The sequence below is a fragment of the Thunnus albacares genome, chromosome 4 (genome assembly GCF_914725855.1).
Source record: "Thunnus albacares chromosome 4, fThuAlb1.1, whole genome shotgun sequence".
In the NCBI taxonomy this organism is placed as follows: Eukaryota; Metazoa; Chordata; class Actinopteri; order Scombriformes; family Scombridae; genus Thunnus; species Thunnus albacares.
This window is the reverse complement of record NC_058109.1, coordinates 34,148,794-34,172,070: the sequence shown is the minus strand read 5'-3', so window position 1 is coordinate 34,172,070 and position 23,277 is coordinate 34,148,794. Positions and strand designations below refer to the sequence as shown.

Below are 23,277 nucleotides of genomic sequence, written 5' to 3'. Positions count from 1 at the left end.
TAGTTATACTACTTTTTGTTGAAATGGCAAAGTGGAGCAGAGAATGTGTTTTTGGACATGACTGATGTTCAAATGTACCTCAGTTCCTGCATTAGCTTTAGCGTGGTGTGTATGCTCTTACTATCCTAAACATCAAACATAGGTAGTCGATAAATGATAAATGGTTTCAAACGACTTGGGCATTTTAGAAATAATCGACGTTATTTGAAACAAGAAAGTTAGACCCTCCGACATTTTCTTGCTGGCCATGAAGGCAGCAGCTGGCCTGCTGTAAACTGTGTGACGGCTCCGTGGATCCGCTCCGTCTACCAGGGCGGGCCTTTTCTCTGTCGCTGCTACAGGGATACCAAGATGGAAATCCAGGGGCTTTCTGATGCCCAAAACATTCACTCGCAACATGGCGCCCTACACTGTACCACTTCGTCTCCACTTCGATCAGCAACAGGGTCGATACCTCGGTTTATTTCCACCGAAAATGAAGCGGATAGACTACTGGAGTCGCCTGAACCTCAAAGGGACAACAACAACAACACCAGGCCGAGGACATCTCCGTTTCGCCTACTGGCGGAAAATGGTAGCGGGGCGGACTGCTCGACTGTCAGCAAACCGCAACCAACCGATAAGAAACATTTGCTGGACGACAGACCCAGTCCTGCACTTCGTAACGTGAACACAGAGAAAGAAAATGAGCTAAACGCACTGTTTGCTCCGCAGGAGTTTGTTAGGACTGCCTGGAAGTACGGGGTAGAAAGCGGGGATACTGTAATGCAAATGGCGCTGCCTCTGTTTGAAGGGGAAGAGGAACCGATGCCGCAGCGGCAGCAAACGTTTCCAGTTTTACGGCAGCAGCGTGAGGACGGCGCCTCCAAGCAGCCTTCACTGGCCAGCCACAGCGCTGCTGCGCCGGGGAGCTCCAACACCGCACACAGGGCGGACAGAAACACCCAGGAACTGTATGTTGTTTTTAATGTCGTACAAGATGATGGCAACGGGGAGGCAAACAAACACCGAGCGGATGTATCATGTAAGGATGGCGATAAAATGAAAGGTAAAACGCCAGAGTGCTCTAAAGCAAGTTCCTGTGGCCCCATGGAGGTTGGAAACAGCAGTAACGTTATTCTGCGTGAATCTAATGACAACTTGAACTGTCTTGAAGCTCAGGCCTTGAAAAAAACTGAGCATGTTTATAATTTACTAAACGACAATTGTACCGCGGTTAATGCTAAACAGACGGACTATTATCACACTGTCGAAGACGTTGTTTTGACAAACAAATATGGCGATAAGATCTGTGGCCAGATTTGTACCGAAAACAATGAAGGCAAACTGGCCCGGGAGCTGTCGTCGCAGTCCCGTATTGACGAGAGCAGTGCCTTGATTTCAGGGAACTCGAGCATTGTGGAAGCCATGGACACTTCTGACTTCATTTCAGACCCAGTGGGGCTGCAGGACAGTGTAAACCCGGTCACGGCCTCCACAAGTCCGCCTGCTAGCGAAACATTTTCCGGTACTATCACGATAAACAACCAAAGCATCATAGTGACCATAGAGAACGGGATACTGACTCTTGCTGCCCCGCCAGAGGGCTATGTTCACAAAGAGGATGACATGGTCAGCTTGAAGGAGCATCTAGGTATGAAAGACCATGAGGATATTGTTCTTCTCAACTATGACAGTGGCACTAAATCCATCGGGAAGATCAGCACGTTGGCAGTGTCCAGCTCCAGCCAGCAGGAAGAACCCAGGCCCGGGGTGTCTGTGAGTGACTCTGAGCTGGCTCTGGTGGATGACTGTTCCCTGTCTGAGCTGGGCACCTCTCTGGACTCCTGTCCCATCGTCAAGCAGGAGGCAGGGGTGCTGTGTGCTGTAACAGAGGCTGATCTGGTCACACCATCCCCTAAAGCCACTGTCACAGACTGTGACAACGAGGACTTCCAGTCTGTCCAGCTATTCAGGTCCAAGAAAGAGACTGTAGCCTCTTTTGGCTGTCCAGAAGCCGGCTGCTCCTTTACTTTTGACACCCGACAGAAACTCAAGGTTCACCTCCTGAACCATGCAGAGGACCCACGCCCCTACCAGTGCACTGTGGAGGGCTGCGGCTGGGCTTTTGCCACCTCCTACAAGCTTAAGCGGCATCTTCAGTCCCATGACAAGCAGCGGCCACACACCTGTCAGTTTGAAGGCTGCGGACGACGTTTCACCACGGTCTACAACCTGAAGGCTCATGTCAAAGTCCATGAGCAGGATAATGCCTTCATCTGTGAGATCTGCAGCGAGAGGTTTCGCAGTGCTACACGACTCACCAATCACCAGAGGGTCCACTTTGAGCCCCAGAGGCCCCACAAGTGTGAATTCCCAGGTAACGCACCACAGCTGGACTTCTGAGTTTTAATTAGGGCTGCACCTAACGGTTATTGATTTAATCTGCTATTTCTCAATGTTGCAGTTTATTCTTGTTCCATTTTTTTTTTTGCATGTGCTGTCGGGTGACCTCAAAGATTGACCTATTTAAGCTAAACAAGCAAGGTTTGCAAATTGTCAGCTGCAAACTGTAGCTAGCAGTAAACAAACACTCACTTCACTACCCAGATACCACAAAGTCTCACCAGGAAACGGAACACAGCAGTCATGTTTACCAAATACATCAGACCAAGATGAGCGCTCAGTAGCTGCTGCTGGGGAGCTGATTTTGCTTTCACGTCGAAGCCTTTTCCAGAATGTCATTTAATTTCAAAGTGAATCTTTAAAATGCATCGTTACAGTAAGTTTAGGATATATAAATGTGACCGTTTAGGTGTTAGTGTATTCCTGGACTTTACAGTGTAGGGCTGCAAATAAGGATTATTTTCATGATTGACCAGTCTGTCAGTTATTTTCGTGATTCATTAATTAGTTGTTTGGTCTATAAAATATTGGAAAAAGGTGAAAAATGTTGATGACTGTTTCCCAAAGCCCAAGATGACATCTTCAAATGTCTTGTTTTGTCCACAACAGTCCACAACCCAAATATTTATTTAGCTAACTGTCATAGAAGACTAAAGAAACCAGAAAATATTCACATTTAAGAAGCTGGAATCTGAGGATTTTGACTTTTTTTTTCTTTAAAAAATGACTGAAAACAATTAATAAATTATCAAAATAGCGGACAGTTAATCGAATAGATTACAGCTAATCGATGAATTGTTGCAGCTCTATTACAGTGTACTATCCTCTCTCTCTGTTCAGGCTGTGAGAAAACATTCATCACCTTCAGTGCCCTCTTCTCCCACAATCGCACTCACTTCAGAGAAACTGGCCACTTCACCTGCACCTACCCAGGCTGCGACAAGACGTACGACAAGGCCTGTCGCCTCAAGATTCATTTGAGAAGTCACACCGGTAAGCTGACGCTAGATTAGAAAGTCAGAAGTGCTCCGACTTCCTCTACATGGTTCAGAAGGGGAGGCCCTGATGGTCTCCTAACAGGACCTAAAGGCACAGAGTCAGTGAACTGTGGCTTATAAATTTCAGTGTGATTATTCAGGCATTAGAGATGTTTGAGGCTGTTTCCTCAAAGAATAAGTCATTCCATAATCACATGATGTTGTGAATGTGTTGCCCTCAGCTGAAGAGAGCAGCTGCACACTTACAAAACATTGCAAAACGAGTCACTAGAAACTCTGAACATGTCACTGAACCATCTGGAGTAGGTTACACCAGTTCTATGACAGGCAGCTTTGTGATGCAGAAAGTCTGGGTTAAGACCACAGTTATCTGGATACTAATCTTTCTTTGTGATGCAGTAATCTGTGCACTAGTAAATAAACCTTTATTCTCTGTTTCCAGGTGAGAGGCCGTTTGTCTGTGACTCCGAGGGCTGTGGTTGGTCCTTTACTAGTATGTCAAAGCTGCTCCGACACAAACGGTAAGTGTTTTTATAAAAGATGCTTTCACCTCAGTGTGACTGAAGTGGTAACTCTAATAGCTAAAGTCAATTAGTGTCAATAACAAAAAAAGGAGCAGAACTACCCTGGAATGAGACTTTTTCCCCCTTTTGTCAGATTTTGTTCTTCATACTATAGGTTCTGTGTTTGTCATGGATGGAAGAAGTTTTGTAAAACAGAGCTTCATCATGCACATCAGTCAGCTGAGCTTTAAGGCCCAAATGCACTGAAAGCGATAATTGATGCACCTCATTTGACACGGATCATATGATGCTCCTACGGTGCACTGCAGGCATCAGATTTGAAATGCCAACACCACAGAGCCAACACAGATTTGTCCTGTTCTTTGTATTTGCTGCTGCATTAATTGGAAAGGAAAGGAGAAATACAGAGGAGGAAAATGAAACTAAGAGCATCTGTCTCCTCAGTAAATCATCTGAGTGTTTGGTGGATATTTATTTGTACTTTATAATGTAACCACTGTGTGTGAAAATCAGAAAATAAGGTTTTATTTCACTGATTCACCACTCCCTCTCCTCACTCAACCACCACCACGCTTTGTCTCTCTCTCGCGCGCGCGCGCGCTTTCAGACTCATGCTATCTCTCTCTTTTTTGGCTGCATAAAAAAAACAGCTTTGATCACAGTCCTCATTTGACACGCCAAAATGGAAACAAGGAGTAGCAGCATCAAGGCAGTTTGTCACGCCTCCTAACGCTTTTGGGTGTACTTCAAAACGTGTGCATCAGACGCTTTCAGTGCGTTCCGGCCTTTAGATTAGCATCGCTGTTTATTAGGTTTTGATGCAGCACCTTTGTGCTGTTCAGTAACATTCCTGTTACATGTCTGTGTTTGTTTTTTTCACTTTGCCAGTGCAGTTTGTCTTTGCTGAGGCAAATAATTTGCCTCTGAACACCAGTATGTTGTCAGGATTTTACAGTATTTGGTTCCCTTTGCCAAATCAAGGGGGTTTTCAGTAGGGATTTACTTGAATCAGAGGTTCTTTTTCCCCATGTTGTCTCTCTGTTCTAGTCCACCTGTTGTACCTTTTTAATCATGTTTGGGTCTGTTAAAAGAGCTCTTCACCTCACCACATCCTTCTTCTCTATGTTTGTTTAATAGGAAACATGATGATGATCGCCGTTTCGTCTGCACAGAGGAAGGTTGTGGGAAGTCATTCACCCGGGCAGAGCATCTCAAGGGTCACAGTATCACCCATCTGGGCACCAAACCCTTCCAGTGCCATGCAGAAGGTAGGTGCAGGTACCAACAGCTAAATACAGGAGTTGCCGGGAGGTCAGTGGTTTGGTGTGACCGTGGTCATTTTATGTTTGTATGTTTTGGTTGTTCGTGAGGTCATGTGATGTGAGCACACAAAACCAAATTCCTATCAACTCTGTTGAGATGGCAATAAAGTATTGAATGTTGTTGGCAGCATGGCTCTAGGGATGGTAGTGTCGGTCTATATGACCAACACTTTGGTCCAGACTGAAAGCAAAAGGGAGATACACCTCATCAAAGTTTAACAAAAGATATTCATTTAAACAAATTAACCAAATATTTACAACATGGGGTGTGGACATCAGTAGGTCAGTGTGAGGTTGGTAATGCATGAATGGAGAGTGTGTGGGTGTGGGTGCAGGTGTTGTCAGGTGCATAAAATCTAAGTAAATAATTAAAGCAACATAACTAAACCCAGATCGAAACAGGTAAGGGGAGGGGAGGCAGAGAGCTGCCCACAGCAGCAGCCGTAAGCAGTCAGAGGAGAGTGATACAGCCTGCTAGCTGTAGTCAGGCTTTACACCAACTGGGAACACTGGTGCCAGGTGTTCCCGTTTGGGGTAACGAGCCACCTGTGGAGCAGAACAGACAGGTGAATAAGCAGTAAACCCCAAGATGACAGGGGTCATCACAATCTCAACAACTGGAAAGGATTGCCATTAAATTTGGCACAGATATCCGTGGACATGTTTATTTATAACCGCCGTGAAAAAATCAGAAAATAACGTTTTATTCCTGCCATTCACCAGCTTTCCCGCTACCACTGCTCGCTCTCCTCATCCACTCTCTAGCTCGCTCAGCCACTGCTTCTCTTGCTCTCTCTCTCTCGTCTTTTTTTAAAACGAGTTAGGAAGCCAACGGCGAAGCCTAACTTTACTTTTAACGTTATCAACCGAAGAGAAATGTCCTCCCCTCTTCCTAGTAATGTTTTTGTCCTCCCTCATAGCAGGATTACAGCTCTACTCAGTCTGATTGCCAGCGGTAATATTTAAATGTCAATTAGATGGTAATCTGCATGAGAAATAAAGAAAACAACTGGTTATAATAATATATAGTGATCACTTTAAGCAGTTTCCACTGTACCTACCAAACACCTGCATGTTAACATTATCATTGTGTGCATGTTAGCAGATGCAGATGTTAGCATTTAGCTGAAAGTCCAGCCTCACCAACATGGCTGTAGAGTCATAGCCTTGTGGAATCATGTGATAGTATTTGATCGATGAATTAAAATGACTGTTGACTACAGTACACTTCAACAATCAGTTAAACACATTGTTATAACTCAGTTGCATCGTTAAATGTCCTGACTGGTATCATAAGACTTGACATTTGTCTTTTGTTTGTTGTTCAGGTTGTAATGCCAAGTTCTCAGCTCGCAGCAGCCTGTACATCCACTCCAAGAAACATAAGCAGGACGCCAGCACCCTGAGGACCCGCTGTCCCGTGGCCAACTGCTCCAAGCACTTCTCCTCCCGCAGCAGCCTTAAGAGCCACATGCTCAAACACCACCACCTCAGTCCTGGTTAGTAACTATCACACATGATCGAAACCATAATACATGACTCATACTAGAGGCTAAAAGTTTGGATATCTCATCAATTTTGAAAACAATATTACTGTTTATGATGGTTTAATATGGCACACAATCAACAGTTCATATTATACTACTACTACTACTACTACTACTACTACTACTACTACTACTACTAATAATAATAATAATAATAATAATAGTAATAATGATGATGATAATAATAATAATAATAATAATAATAATAATAATAATAATGATGATGATGATAAACTTTATTTGTATAGCACCTTTCATATAAAAAAGACAAGAAAAAAGACATAAAATGAACATAAAAACATGTTAAAAAACATTCAAGTAACATGAGATGGAAAATAAAACCTACTTGATGATAATAATAAAAATAAGATAAAATAAAGTGGAAATGGAATACATAGAATGCATAACATAAGATGGAAGATACAACCCACTGAATAATAATAGTAATAAAATGAAAACAAAATTAAAAAATAGAATACACGGAATATCTAAAATCAAGGGTTTGTAGGTCAAAGGCAGGTTTTTAGCTTTCTTTTTAAAATATTTAGCGAGCTGGTTTCCCTGATATCTATCACTAGTGTGTTCCATAGTTTTGAGGCGTAATTGACAAAGGCTGCATCCCTGATTTTCTTTCGGCTGTTGCAGGGAAGCTCCAATAAACCAGCAGCAGATGATCGCACTGTTCTTGAAGGCAAATAGTTAATAATAATAATAAAAGCAAAAAAAAAAAGAAGCATTTAGATCATTGAACTTCATTCTTATATTTGAAGGTAAATTAAAAATGTGTATGAAATTGAAATGATAATTCTCCTCCATCCCAGATGTTCTGAGTCAGATGGAGACCACACCCACTCTGACCCCCAGCAGCGAGCTCATCAGCTCCACCCCAACAACAGTTGCTGGGCCTGGTATTGCCGGAGGGGACCAGCTGACTAACTTGGACCTGAGTTCTCTTTTCTCCAGCGTGCCCGGAGGCACCGCGCCCACCGCTGGTATCGGAGTGGGAATTCCCGTGGGCGGGAGCAGCTCTAATGGCACTTTCACCATGGACCTGTCCCTGGTGAGCTCAGGCATCCTTACCATCGACCCCTCCTCAGTTGGCACTGCACTCAGCGCCAGCACCAACACCACGTTGGCCAAGGCTGTGGACCCTCTCATCCTCGCAGCCAGTGCTGATATGGGTCCCCACCACGGTCTGGAGGGAACGGTGGGTGACGTCCTGCCACCACAGGGCACCCTCAATCTGGATGATGTGCAGACTGTCACCCCTGAGGCCCTGGGAACACTCACGGCTCTCACCATGCAGGGCCCCGGTGCCTCTGTGGACCCCACCCTGCAGCACCCACTTAGCTCCTCCAGTGCTCTGAGCGTGGAGCCCACAGCCTCCCTGGCCGTGGCCCCTGTCGCCGAGCTGCTAGCCTCACCCTCTAAGGTGGTGGAGGTGGGTGGCCAGGGAGGAGCAGGGCCTCTGCTGGGCTGTGTGGAGGTGCTGGGACCTCAGGAGGGAGCAAAAGTCCTCACACAGTTTGTTTTCCCCGGTCACAGCAGCAGCTTCAGTCCACAGAAAGACCCGGAGCTCAGCGCAGTGTCACCAAGCAGCTTCCTGGTGAGCAGAGCTGCCGTCATGCAGCACAGTTTAAGATAAATGAGAGCGATATTAGTTTAATAGTTTGTTTTCATGTAATTATTAGATTCTAAGGTAAAAACAAAGGTATTACCCATAAAAAGCCAGTGTAACAGCAGTAGTTTTGAGTGTGCTGTGATGATGTGTGTTTTGTGTGTCAGGAGAGTGGAGGCTCAGCCAGGACTGACTACAGAGCCATCCAGCTGGCCAAGAAAAAGAAGCAGATAGGCCCCTCAGCCTCCTCTGGTAACACACACACACACACGCACATTCACCATCTTCAAGCTTGTATTCGATGTTCATCATTCTGGATTCAGGATACAGAGACTGCAGACTAAAGTGACTGTTCTCTGATGTTCTCTTTGATTAAATCCAGGGGGTTCAGGATCGAGTCAGAGAAAAACTAAAGGAGTGAAGTCTTCCTCTGCTTCAGCACCGCTGGCTTCCTCTGGTGCTCGTTATGGTGAGGGAGCTGCAGCAGCCAATGGGGGCCTGACTCTGCGCGACCCCGTCACCGGGGCCCAGTATGTCCAGATTCAGCTGCTGCAGGTGAGATACAGTTCATTACCCAACCACACTGGTGGATATCTACGAAAGATTTGCATCCCAAACAGTCAGTCCTTGTTTGCTGAAGGGACACACTGAGGATTTGTGCAGGTGAAACAGAAGAAAAGCAGCCCTGCTGAAAACTGTTTGCATGTTCGATCTCATGCAGATCTGTATTTTATGGTGTTCCTGTTAAGAGGTGCAAATTGTGGGAGGAGGGAATGGTATTTCAAACAAACATCCGCTACACCAAATTTATCAGCACAGACACACCACTGCAGCCGAGGACACTACGTCTGTGAAAGCAGGTGTACAATCTGCAGGAAACTGTTTCATCAGACACAGAAAGGGAGGAACTAAAGCAGGTCTCAAGAATGAATGAGAGAGACACACAGAGAAAGAAGTGGGGGTGGGGGTAGTGGGGATTCAGACTGAAAACAGCCCAGCATTTAAACAGCATAGGGTGCTGCACTGGTGGGGGCGTGTTGTTTAAGGTACCATTGAAATAAAAAAAAAAAAAAAAAATGAAAAGTGATCTGTTTTTATAGTTTAGACTTTATTGAACAAAATAACCATAACTGTTTGATCATGGTCTCAGATTTATGCCATCCATCCATACATATGCAATACCAGGTGTTGCTCAGCAGATGTCGCCATTTAGACAAATGCATCAAAACAGTGAACTATTTTCAACACATGCTTAAATTGATCCAGTGCTTGCAGAAGGCTTCATTTCCCCCCCATTACTAATGGTTAATAATCTGTTGCTGATCTTTTTATTGAACTGACATCAGGCTATTATATTTCTTCACGTATAGTTCTCCTCTTCCAGAATGAATGCACATGTGCACACAAAAGTATTTTCTCCCAAGTATTTTAAGTTCAGCTACAGAAAATGCTTTTGTATTTCATTCCTTTCCACATACGCACAGCAAGAGTTTGTAGCGTCTGTAGTTTTAGTTAAAACCCTGCTAAAATAAAATATTTGATGACTAGTTTGCAACAGGTTTAGTAAATATCCCCCCATTGTGTGTAGCAGTGATGTAGCTGGACTATGTTGCCACCTTTCATTAAAGTGAGTCTTCAGCCTTCAGTGTCATTTTACAAAGGGGACATTACCAACTGCATAGCCTGGTCCTAATGAGGCAAATGTCATTTTTGAGGTCCTGGTCAAGGTCAGGGGGGTAAGGTTAGGGTTAGGCATGAATTGGTTAGGGTTTAGGTCAGCCTGTCCACAATGAATGGAAATTAATGCAATGTCCTAACAAGGATAGCTGCATAAACTTGTGTGTGTGTGTGTGTGTGTGTGTGCAGGACGACCCAGCCAGTGATGGAGACCTGGCCTTCCAGCTGAGCTCTCAGCCCTCCAGCTCCCACTCCCAGCTCACTGTCGACCTGCCTGTCAACATTTTACAAGTAAATACATTTTTCAATGACAATTTCTGATGTGTTGTATTTATGGTAACGCTGCCTGCAACTATAGTGACACAACTCCATGTAGTGATGCAGTGAGGTTATATTTTACAATAAATCAAACATGACCACATCTAGAATCTGAAAGCTGATGTGAGCAGATGTATTTGTCACTTTTCCATGTAATGTCAATGCAGAGTTCAGTCCACTTTGATATGAGAGAACTGATCTCTGATGCTGTTTCCTCACAGGAACCTTCAGTGATGACAGAGGACGACAACGGCTCCGACAACTCGCAGTTCACAGGAAGCACAATCAACCTCCAGGACTTGGAATGACCCCCCCACAGTGCTGCGGGGTCAGTGATGGGCCTCACTGGCTCTGTCCTCGTCACTGTCCACAGTTTACATCAATAAACATGCGCTGAGATGTTTGACTCCATTAAGCGGTTGCCTCGACTTTACCCAGGACTTTGAAAGCCTTTCTGGACATGTGGTTAATATGGATTGGGAGGAGGGTGGGGGGGGGGGGGTCAGGGTTCTGGGATGGACATGATCCCATTGATAATGCACCTTGAGACAAGGAGATGAGGATTTTTTGTTTTGAAGAATATCATGTGTTTATTTCTAAAGTCCTGTTTGTACCAAAATCAAACCTGAGAGCACTCACATGTCAAAGAGACTCCAGCCTTGCACACACGTGAGAGGCTCCTCATGTTCCTCTGTGTCCTCTGGGTGTCTATTCCATGGTGCCACATTGCCACTCGTGCACACACAGTGGGCTGTCTACGCTCCAGTTGCCTTACAGACACCTCACACTGTGCACACCTCCACCGGCAGGTTATCTGCTTTATTTGTTGCAATTTTGATTTCTTACATTTTGTTAGATTTATTTTTCTATGGCAGCAGTAAGTTCATGTTGAAAACATGCCTGTCCATGTGTTTATATATTCATATATATGTGTAATGGGTTACTACCTTCTTAAAATAATTTCATCTGTTTATTTATTATTTAGCTGAGGGTTTACAGAATGGCAGAGCCAAACACAAATGAATTAAAGCACAATCAGAACAGTTTGTCTCAGAGACTTTTATTTCTCATTTCTTCATTTGTCTTAATTTTGGTCAGTTAAATATTTGAGGATCATAATAGAAGAGAAAAGTTTGAATAAAGTAAGAGGAAAAGAAGAGAAGCCAGCAATTTGGCCACTCAATCAGTAGAATCCTTACTTGGTCACCAGTGGGTCAATCTCCCAAAACACTCTGATACTACATTTCCCATAATGCAATTAGCTCCTTTTCCTGCCTTGCTTGGCAACACAAACAACTTTCATTCTCCACACTCCCAGTTTGTAACACAGGCTTTTTTTCGTCATGAATGTACAGGCCAAACCAATACAACTGATGACATCAGGGTTGGATGTTTAGAAAGTTCCTCCAGCTCTGTCACAAGTCTGCAATAAACCTGCAATAACTGCTCCGTAAATACAGCTTTGCAAGCTGTTTATATGTATTTTCCTCGGTAACATTGGCGGTAGCAGGTGCTGACAGGCTAAATTAACAGTGGGTCAGTGGCATTTGCAGCAGTCCAGACAGAGGAGCTGCTAACCAGCCTGAGAAAACAATAACGGTGGTCCCAAAAACAAGTAGAACTACAACTGTGGGTCCGTGTAATGTATATCATTTAATTTTACATGTAAAAAATATAGTTCAAGCGACCATCTCGCCATTCTTGCACAGGTTTTACTTGACAGCTTCCCACCCTGAAGCGTTAGCTGTCAAAATCAACACTTGCATTGTTTCACACGAGCATGGATGCCTGGCCAATCCTAGCACTTGAATGCTACGCAGGGCATGTCTTGCCAAGAAAAGCAGTTGCATCCATAATAACGTGTCACTGCCTGATCTGAGTAGGGTAAATGCTAACCTAACCTAACCCTCTACGTTAGGGTTAGGTTAAGGTTAGCGTACATATTTCGTGAGAGTTTCACAAATCGTCCCTCTGGCCCATCCAATCTAGCACCAACCTCTGAGTAGCATGGATGTATAAGAACAGGATACAGCATCAGAGGTGGGGCCCCTTCATTCCTATGAAAGTTGCTCAGGTGTATAAACCCCAAAAAGTTTGATTTCTTTCGCATAGCATCTGCATCTGGGGGGTCCATAGAGGAAAGCAATAGCGATCTCCACCGGCCAAGCTGGCTACTTCCGGTTTAGCCCTCCATCTAACTTAAATGGGGATAAAATGATTCAATTGTGTGGCTCTTCTAAACTTTCCAAATGTGATTGAACCGAATGGATCAAATTCTGATAGTGAAACAAATCATTTCATGGGGGTTTTGATGCTCAAAAAAAGCATCCACTGGTTTACAGACATCTCTTTCACAATGTAAGTCTATGGGGAAAAGTCTTTTTGGGGCCGATAGCGTCATGTGACGTTGTAATTACACGGTATGGCAGCTGTGTCAAATTGGCTTCAAAGCCCGGTACTGTTCCTAGGGGCTTGCCATGGATGTATTGTAAGAGCTGGATACCCCAGCTCTTACAATCAATCCCCATAGACCCCCATGTTAAAATTCCCAACTTTACAGCAGATATAAACATGTTTACAGCCTGGTACAAAGAACGGTTTTGGTTTCTATAGCTAATTTCCCCTTTCATGACAACTGTATGGGGGTGAATTTTTTTTATAACTCACCCATTTAAATTTTATTAAGCCGTAAAGTTATGCACAATGAAGGACATGGCTGCTTTGAGTGACAGGTCCGCCAGCCGCTAGGTGGCTTGTTTCAGCCATTCGGCCGCCTCTTTGCCTATTTTTGATTGGCTGGGAGTTAGGCCGCCTCCCAAGATGGCGATGGCCAGAGCGGCTCACTTTGAGCTTCAAAACCGCTCTTCAGAAACCAACGGGTGACGTCCATATTTTTATATGAGGTGGAGTGGGGGACAGAGGAGGACGGGTGCCTGCTGACCTCCGCAGGGCGGGATCTCTTACTTTGGACTTAATGTATTTCATTTTCATGCTAATCTGTGATTGGCCATGACACGTAAAATGACGCTCTAAGGGAGGATGTCCTTCCTCACCAATCAATAACCAGAATGCAATATTGACATGAAGTTGGTCCAATGATAGTTTCCAGATTTCATCTTCAATTCTCTCCACTGTTAGGCAGAGTAGCAGCAGTAGATAGCTCCTTGCATTAGCCAATGCGACAACCTGAAGGACTCTTTCTAAATCCATGGAAGGACTATTAAGGACTATTGTTAAGCTAATGGGAGAAATTATCTGGATTGTGCGGTGCAGCAGCAGCAAGACGCTGCCGGGGAGGCTGGAAAGAGAAGCAACCGGAGAAACAACCGGGAGAGTTAGCTTGTTTGTTATTGTTGCTACTGGTATCAGACTGGTTAATCAGCAGCCACAAAGGTCTGTTAACTAACATACAAGATGACCAACAGCTACAGATGGACGTTATGACATGAATACTTCATCTCCATGAAAGAAAGAAGACGACGTCAGATAACGTGAGTCAGATATAGCTTCTCTCTCTCTGTGTCTCTTTGGTCGCTAATTTCATCTCTGATGGTTAAATGTCTCTGTGGCTTTTTTTGTGTTTTTTATCTCCTTAACAAGAATGCAGCAGAGATCATATAATTTGTTGTGGGTAACGTTAGTTTGCTTGTTGAAGTCACAGTGAGCTGTCTGGACTCATTCATTTGTTTTTAATTGAGTGGTTGTTAAGTCACCTGTTGATGTTGTATGATTAGTGTGCAGGAGGTCTGGCTGCTTGCTTCTGACAGTTTCTTTAGTTCGTTTTTAAGTTGAGCCGTATATTGAGTAATAAGCTTAAAGTAACTAGAATAACAAGTGATAACTAGTGGTGTAACGGATTGTAGTTGATCCGTGATCCGTACGGATCGCCCCCCCCACGGTTCGGCAGGTTTATGAACTGCGGATTAGTTGCAAACATTTAATGTGTCATTTAAGACAAAGTCAACAAATTGCTGTAAGTACAAGTCATGGGCAGACAGCGTGTCGCTAACAGGGATCTTGAAGAGCAACGATCAAACCAGCATCTAAGGGGTCCGATGTGACATTTGAGTTATGTTTACCTGCTGTTTAATGTGCTGCAGCTGAGCAGTTAATTAGCATCTAGCTGCTAACTGACGTCAGCGGTGAATGTTTGTTATCATCAAGTTTTGATGATGTGGACAGAGGCTGTGTCATTCACTGTTTAAAAGAGGAAGGTATCATGCCTCATGTTGCAATAACTGAGCATTAAATATTTTATTTTATTTTATTTTATTTTATTTTATTAACATTGGACATCTTAAATGTTATTTTCATTTAAGACCATGGGCAAAAGTTCCTTGCTGTTTCTGGCTGTCAGTGTGTTACAGAATTACTGGGAAACAAAGTTGTCCCCCCCCCTTTTCTTTTCGCTGATCCTAATTATGATCTGATCCGTGACTCAAATCCGTGATACAATCCGAACCGTGAGTTTTATGTTCATGGTAATACCCCTAGTGTTAACATGTCAGCTTTGCAGACGATATTTTGTATATCGTACACATAGATAAGAGTGGGTAAGTCATGTATTTGATACATGCATTAATACTTTCTGATGTGAACCTACACTTTTAGATCTGTGAATGTTTTTAGTGTTTAATCTTTCTTGTATTCAGCACTGATCTGTACCTGTATCACATTATAAGCTTTGTGCTACTTTATATATTTCTGTATACTAAGAATCATGTGATATGTTGTCTGTTTTTGATGAGAACATAAATTTGTTGTCACAAGAGAACAGTACTAAAAATTTGAATTTCATTATATTAGTAAAATGACACATTTGAACCATTCCATGGCTAAAATGAGCACTTCTTTGTTTAGAGACATTATGTATATGCTAAATGTCTTTAAAGAAGCAGCCTTTTCACCAGTCAGTTTTTGTTTTTGAAAGCAAATTGTTTTATTGGCATATAAAATTGCCCCCCACCCTTCCGATTTTATCAGGTGGGGGACAATGATATAGTTTGATGCGGTTTGTTGTAAGATTACATGTTGGTTTTCCTCCTGTCCTCCCCAATTTTTTGAGTCACCCCAACACTTAGTCTGTTTTTAAATAGCCAGTGGAATTCTGTTGAAAATGTTAGCAGAGTTTTTTGGTGATTATTTCTCTTTGCACAAATGCCAGCATTAACATGTGGCTCTCCAGAGCAGCAGGGTTGAAACTTGGCATGAGCTTTCTTCAACCCTAATGGAGAAAAGACTGCTGTTTTAGCTCTATTTCTTACCATAAACTTACTGTAAAGTTAATGAAGAATTGCTGAGGAGACACTGACCAGTTATTGTTTAACATCATTTTAAGCTTGCAGTTGAATTAAGATAGGCCTACTGTGACATCTCATATATTAACAGAGGATATAGCATTATAAATACTCCTGACAAGTATACCTTTATATATTTAGAGTGTGATCACTGTTATATCACACCGGTAGTCTTGTTAGTGCTACTGTATCTCAGTGCACTCTGCAGTCCAAAATGAAAGGAGTATGCAGTCATTCTCCATGTTACAGTACTGTTCTTACACCAGCAGATGGCGTCCAAGTCATATAGAGCATCCCTAGTGGCTTCCATACAGAGGGCAGCAGTCAGCTAACATGAGGCTTAAGATGTACTATTAGCATGTATTGACACTTAACAATTAACAAACTCAGTTCTTAAGTGATACAGACACTTCATTTTAGGAATATTATTACATCATTTGTTCTCCTTGTTGCTTGTTGAGTGGCAGCCAGCCACCTACCTTTTTGACCTCTTCACCCCTCTGCATGCACTGGAGTACAAACCCATTCAAACCCATTCACCCATTCAAATATCTAATCATTTACATGGTTTTTATTTTCAGATATAGTGAATCTGTGAGACAGATGCTTGTTTTATGACCATATAGATGACAATGAAAAGAACATTTATGGAGATAGATTTGTTCAGACTGCTGTGAACTGGAATTCTTGTGTTACTAATTTTGTGTGTGTGAATGTGAACCACACGCCCAAAACCACCTGTGATGTCATCTGGACTGTCCCCATAGATAATGAATGGAAGACTGATATTGTACAGTCACACAGGGTTTACTTCTCTAAAGGTTTTAATATAGGAGTTTTTATTCTAAGAAAGTCATGTCAGAATACAATTTCTCTCCAGCTGTTCTTCCTGTTCATTGCTAAGTAGCAGATTTTAGTACAATAAAACAAAAAAACTGAGGTATTTAAACCCTAGTTTCCTGGTTTTGGACTTCTAGAGGAAGTTGATAGATGCTTGACTACATCAAATTGTTTTGTTTTGTTTTTGTCTTATTAGAAATGATGGCAACCTTCAGGTCTTTTTTTAAAAATTTTATCCTCTCTTTTTCCGGAGCACCCAGTTCACAATCCCATATCCACATATACACACCTAAGAACTGTCTGGTTCAACCACTGTCTGATTTGATGGTCACTGAGTAGCTTGACTGGAGTACTTGGGGGTTAATGAGGAATTCAAGAGAAGTCAATTTTATTTATACCCTGTATCGCAAATCAGAAATTTCTCTTAAGGGGCTTTACAATCTGCACAGCAATACAACATACTCTATCCTAGACCCTCCATTCGGATAAGGAACCCCATCCCCTTAAAAAACCTTTTTAAAAAATGGAGGAAAACTTTCTATATTGTCAGTAAAATGACAATATTGAATATCAGGATGGCAAAAGTTATATTATAGTTATAGTTGAACTGAAAACATGTATGAAGTATTTGATCAGGAGGACACTGAGCAATTTCCAGATGCGACCAAACATATAGGACCTGATCCCCAAAGAAGGGGCAAGCACTGCTGTTTCACTTTCCTTTGTGACTGGTTCTCCAACCTTTAGGACACCATCACCCCCTGATGATACTGGCCCACTTGAGAATTGAATGGTACTAAAGGTGAGTGTGTCTGTGGGTGCACCAGAGGGAATTTTCTGAAGATAAGACTACATCTCCTTGGTCAGAAGTGACACCAGGATTTCCACACAGCTTAGTCTTTATGGCTGTATTTCATCTTTTTTATCTCTTGGCCCATTTCTAGATATATCTATGTTGACACAGAGTGAGGAAAGAGCACTCTTTCTCTGCCTGGCTGTACCCTTCCCCTCTCTTATTTGACCAAAGACAAATCTTTGGCTTGTGACAAAATGTCGACCGTTTGAAGTTTAAGATAAGTGTTTGAACTCGGCACTGAACCAATCAGTAAATTACATCATACAGTATGTTGCGTTGCTATTTACAAAGACCTACTGTATCTTACTGAGGCATTAAGAAATTTATGAACCTCTGTTGGTGAGCAGCAGGAATTGCAGCATTGCTGAAAGGTCTGTGAACAAGCTAAAAGAGGCCAGAGGCTGACAAAACTACTGAAGTCAAATCTACACAGTATAGCTAATTGAGCTATATCCTAGAACCTTGTAGCTCCTACAGAGATCCAACAGGAACATTGAGTAAAGCAGCATGGGCTTCTGCTGTTGTGGTGATGTATTAATCATGACAGGGCTGTACACTAGCTCAGCAACATTATTGTCAAGTGTACAGTATTTGGTGCACCTGTATGATTTGTTAGTCAACAATTGTTTAAGATGCTAGTACCTTCCTCACCAAATGTGTTATCTCCTCACAAGCTACATTAATCTCAGGTGTTGTGTATGTTGGGATTCTGCACCTCAGGAGGATACCAGTTCTTCTGGCTTGTTGTCTCCACCATATATCACAGTAAAAAGGCAAGAAAACCGATGTTTTGATTGGTATTTTTCTCATATTAGAATATGAGCATAATATGGCCCTTCTGACTAATGGTTCATGCCTATTTCTTCAGGAGGTGATCCAAGATTTGCAGAGTTTAGTTTGGTTGGTTTGGTTAGCTAGTAAGTTGCCCTGTATCATCCATGTGTGTTTCCTTTAGTTTGGACTCAGAAGCCAAATTGAAGTTTATTGGAACATATAGGTGGAAATCACAAATCACTTTGCTGATTCAAATCAGTTTAGTTCAAATATTCATAGTCACTGACTGTGTAGTTTGGTCACTTTTTCCCCAAAACTTAGCAGCCGTATCATTGTTCAAATGTACAGCAGCACATACATCAGTAAGTGAACTCATCCCCATTCATATGGCCCAACGACCAGCGCTGACTGACTGTCTTCAGTTCAGTAGTACGTTCAGTCTGTCACTAATTCAAGCTGTCACGTCCAGTTCAGTACAAAACCAGCCTATACAAGCACTGCGCATAATTTTAATAGCTCAGCAGCCTATTATTTGCAACAGAGTTATCAAATTACGCTTGCTTAAAAAGTGACAACAAGCCATAATATACAGTATATGCATGTTTCCAAAGGACAACAAACAACCTAATTTTCATTGGAGTATGTTGGGTCCACCTGAAATAATAATTTCGTCTTCACCCACACCCTCTCACAGGTGTTTTTGCAGCATTACTCTCTTGGATTGGTTGCTATCCTGTGGGAGCATGTATATACATGTATCTGAGAGCTTGTTGTCATGTTATGTGAAATACCTGACAAAACTCCCTGGACTCAAACATAGCTGTTCATTCTCCTGGAATTTCTACAGTTTATCGTAAGTGTCAACAGTGTGCTGAAACTCATTTTTGTTACTGTGACTCATCACTTCTTCTCCTACTTATCTGTCTGTTTAAAGGTGTGCAAAGATCTTCTTTTACTTGGAGATACTGAAATCCCTAATCTTAGTGGAAAGAATGTAACTTCTTGCACTGCCATGCAACTTGGTCTTACACCAAAATATTTAAAAATGTCTTTAATAAAAGAAGGAAAAAGTGTGATTGAAGGTCTTTTTAAAAAAAAAAAGCTATGTACAGTCGGTTGTGATCAAAAAAGGTCAAGTTGCTCTGCGTCCACCTGGTGTTCCTGAAGAAAAAAGTACTATTTTATAGTCTGGGCTCTTCTACATTTGTCATTGGGTAAATATATGAAATGATGACAAATCCTCTGTCATGAAATCTCCCATGCTGCATCTATTTAGAATAAATCACCTTGCTTATTTTCATTTACAGTCAGATGTCTTTTCCAGCACTGATGTGGCCTCCTCAGGCTTGTAGCATCTCTGGAGGGGAACAGTAACCAGATTTCAACATCTACCATCTGAAAATTAGAGCCTGTACACATCCCTGAGGAGACAGAGACCGAGAGGAAAGAAGTAGGGCAAAGGCAAGCGACTAATCCTCGAATCAGCAACGATTCCATCCTTCCAGACCGAGCCAGTAATCTGTGGGCACAGGCAGAGCCACCCTGCAGGGACGGTCTCATGGCTTCTGGCTCCAGCTGTTTGATGGCTGGATTAAGAGGTCAAGTGGGATCAGTCAGACATGCCGCTCTGCCTGTCGCATAACGTGGTAGGCCTAATAACATCCAGTTACTGTAATGCAGTCTGTATAGGCCCCCCGTGCAGAGCCTGGTCAAGCCCTTTACTTTCTACTTCACTGGAGACACTGTGGGGTCAGAGGGGTGAGACAGGAAGTAGCTGTATGAGGAGGGGACAATGCTAAGAGATTTATTTTAATTTTAAGGATGGTTTGTGATATACTATATTTATCTTATTGTTAACAAATTCCATGAAAAGACCAAAACCAACAATGAATCCACTAACAAGCCTGATACATCTTATTCCTCTGTGTCATAGAACTCAGTTGTTGTCCAAAAACTATTAAAAACACATCAATGAGATGCAACGATGCAGTGGGCGACATGTTCCTTCATTACCATGAACACACACTTTGTAATTTATTTTGACTCAATCCCACAAACATCGTCCTGCTGCCACAAATACTCACTAGAGAACCAAATGTGTATTCATCTGTAGCTGGAAATAGTTCCCACCAAATGCACTATTTCCTCCTGTTTGAGTAACATTTGCTAAAAACTACAGCGCCCAGCTGTTTTATGAAATTACTGAGCCTTTTTAAAAAATAAAACAATATATTTTTGAGGCTTTTAAAAACATGAGTGTCACAGACAGGGTGGAGAATTCAGAAAGTATTGAGATGGACCACATTGTTGATTTTGGTCTTTTCATAAGATTTGTTGAGAAAAATAAAATATATAATAACACCAGCCTAACTTGAAGGGCATCATTTGTGTCATTGCCTTGAACCACATTTGACTGATCAGAGGAAGGGGAACTGCAACACTGGTAGTTTTTTGGTTAAAATGGTTTTACATCTTCATATGTTGTAAGCAAATCTCAAAGGACTGAGGTACCCCAGCACCCTCTGAGCATACTGTCCAAGAACAGAAAGACTTTGTAGGAAAATATGATTGAGTTTGTTAGATAGTAGAAGTGAAATTGTGGTGAGCAGTAGAACAATTAGATTCCACAACTAGTTTCAGTTTTTAGATATAATCTTACTACATTTAAAATTAGAGCTAAATATGTATGAGTTTTTTTTGTTAGTGGGTAAACAGTGGTAGATGGATATAGATCCTTTACTTCAAGCTGCATTAATCAAAATGTTTATATTCATAGTGCATCAAATGACCTGACTCCGCAGTTCCTTCGGCTCTACGGACTGTTTTAATGTCTTTCAGCATGTTTTGGTTGTCAGCCACACAACTTCGGTTCATTTTCACTGCTCATCAACCTTGTTTCCAGCAGCAGCAAGCAGCCGTTTTCAGCAAAAAGAGCCCTAATGAACTCACTGTACACTACCTGCTCAGCACCAAACAACAGACAGACACAGTTAGCGACTACCTAGTGAACATAGTGGAGCATTTAGCAGCTAAAGAGACTTTTTTTTTTTTTGAGGAGTTGGTGGACACCAACCAAAACAGAGGCAGGGACTCCGAATGAATAACAATATTGCTTCATGTCTACGGAATGTGTAATTAGGCAACTGTTTTCTAACATGTTTGCTAACATAATAAGTTAAAAATATGTCAATGTTGTGTTTACAGCTTGTTTTGCTGGACCTGTGTGGCCAAAAAAGAAATGAATGCCTCTATAATTAGCAACGCCAATGAAAAAATAGTTCCTCATTCAAAATCTTATTTAAGTTACTGTGTTAAAGTATCAGCTAAATAGAAGTATTCAAAGTAAAGTTGCTCATAATGCAGAATTCTGTGTTATATTATTATAATGTATATTTCATGTAATAGATTATTGACACCGATGTATGTATAAACATTTAAGCAGCATTTTAAAGTTGAATTGGTGGAGATGGAGCTATACTATTTATAATTATTTTGTATAGTGTTGCATATTTTAATATAACAATGCATCATATCTAAGTAGCTGAATCTGAAAAGTAAAGCTGAAAGATTGATGTTGAAGTGGTGTAAAAATATTTCCTTCTGAAATACCAATTCTAAATTAAATTGTATTTATGTATTGTACTACTACTGTAAATGTACCACTGTCGACAAAGGAAAAAAGAAATAAAAGAAATATTAGTTCCACTTGTCTTGCTGTCTTGTATGTATATGGTTTATTGTACTCCATTGAAAACTCTAACATGTTTCAGCACTTATCTCCATGTGTACGACTACTCACTGTAAGTTAAAGTCTTAAAGTAGCTGGTTACTGTAAGTGTTTATTTACCCCAATCACCACTTGCCACTCTCCCTTTAACAGGAAAAGAAGAACAAAGGCCTATCAGGACAGATAGACCCCCTCTAATCACTACCACCATCATCACAAAGAGAAAAGAATTAAAAACATGCCGTTGCTGTCAGAGTCTATTTTCAGCTCCTTCCTCCAGGCTGTAAAATGTGGAAATGTGGGGTAGAAAAAGTCTGCCACCTCCGTAGTCAATTATGTGGATACACCTAATTGCAGCTGCCATTCCCAGAATAACTCTCTCTCTCTCTCTCTCAGTGATCATGTGTCTTTCAGAACCTTGAACTGACTGAACTGACTTATGTTAAAGAACAACCTAATGCTTTTGAAACACTTCCTGTCAAGCTTGACTGGTTTGCCCGCATTGTTTCTGAGAGAGTGAGTTCCTCTCTGTGTGAGGAAGTATTGATGTTGCTATGAGGCCAGTTACTGATAGGCAACAGTGACCCATACTTACCCCTGACAGGCCTCTGATAGACCACCTGACAGCTAGTAACTGAGCTGATGTTGCTGTCATTGTCTTCATGCTAAGCTGTAAGTAGCAAGATAAATAAATGCCAGATAAACTAATGAGGTTCATTACATGTTTATAATTAGATGCATTTCGTTTGTTGTTGATCTTCCTGTTGCATTCGAGCACAACTCATCCGGTGATATAGTGATAAATAAATATGACGCAAAATTCCAGCTGATGACTACTTTTTGTATACGGTGTTCTTGTTGCTGTCATATGTACAGTATGTTTCTCCTATGTTTTTTATGCTGCACAAGAATTGCCCTCCGGGGACAATAAAGATTTGCTGAATTGAATTGATCTGGTTAAAATAATTTATACAGAAAATGCAGCAACTGATACTGTTTTCCACTGTCTTGGTAAGAACATGCAAAGTAATTTTTCATGATGTACAGATTGTGTAATTGGTGACAGTTTTCAACCAGAGACTTTGAATCAATCGGTATCACTTTAATTCCCACAATTTAGCGTTTATGAGCAATATATAACCATTAATAAATGATTTATAACACACTTAAATGTAATTGATATAAGTAAGTAATTTCTCAAAGAACTAGAGGTTGTGATATAGCACAACAAGCTAGTGATGCTCTGTAAACGCAACTGTGTTCCTCCATCTGCCTTACACAGAACTACTCTCCGGAGACTGAAGATGTAATCGCTGTTATTAGTGTTTGGAGCCGTTTCTAAGCAGACTACAGTAACCACTGTGTTTGGGGTGAAGGAACATGTCACCCAGTGC

At 41.8% G+C, this 23,277-nt stretch overlaps 1 protein-coding gene and 1 long non-coding RNA gene across 2 annotated transcripts; both read left to right on the top strand.

Annotated features, from left to right (window-relative positions):
* Positions 1-302: 302 nt before the first annotated feature.
* si:dkey-156n14.3 (zinc finger protein ZXDC) lies at positions 303-11,432 on the top strand. The gene is made up of 10 exons (XM_044349124.1): positions 303-2,359; positions 3,226-3,378; positions 3,826-3,904; positions 5,045-5,175; positions 6,558-6,728; positions 7,598-8,382; positions 8,562-8,646; positions 8,777-8,949; positions 10,261-10,362; positions 10,611-11,432. The coding sequence occupies exons 1-10, from the start codon at positions 352-354 to the stop codon at positions 10,695-10,697; spliced, it is 3,774 nt and encodes a 1,257-aa protein (XP_044205059.1). The 5' UTR covers positions 303-351; the 3' UTR covers positions 10,698-11,432.
* Positions 11,433-13,518: 2,086 nt separating this feature from the next.
* LOC122980785 lies at positions 13,519-21,130 on the top strand. The gene is made up of 2 exons (XR_006403084.1): positions 13,519-13,880; positions 19,464-21,130. It is a non-coding gene; the product is annotated as an uncharacterized LOC122980785 (long non-coding RNA).
* The last annotated feature ends 2,147 nt before the right edge of the window (positions 21,131-23,277 follow it).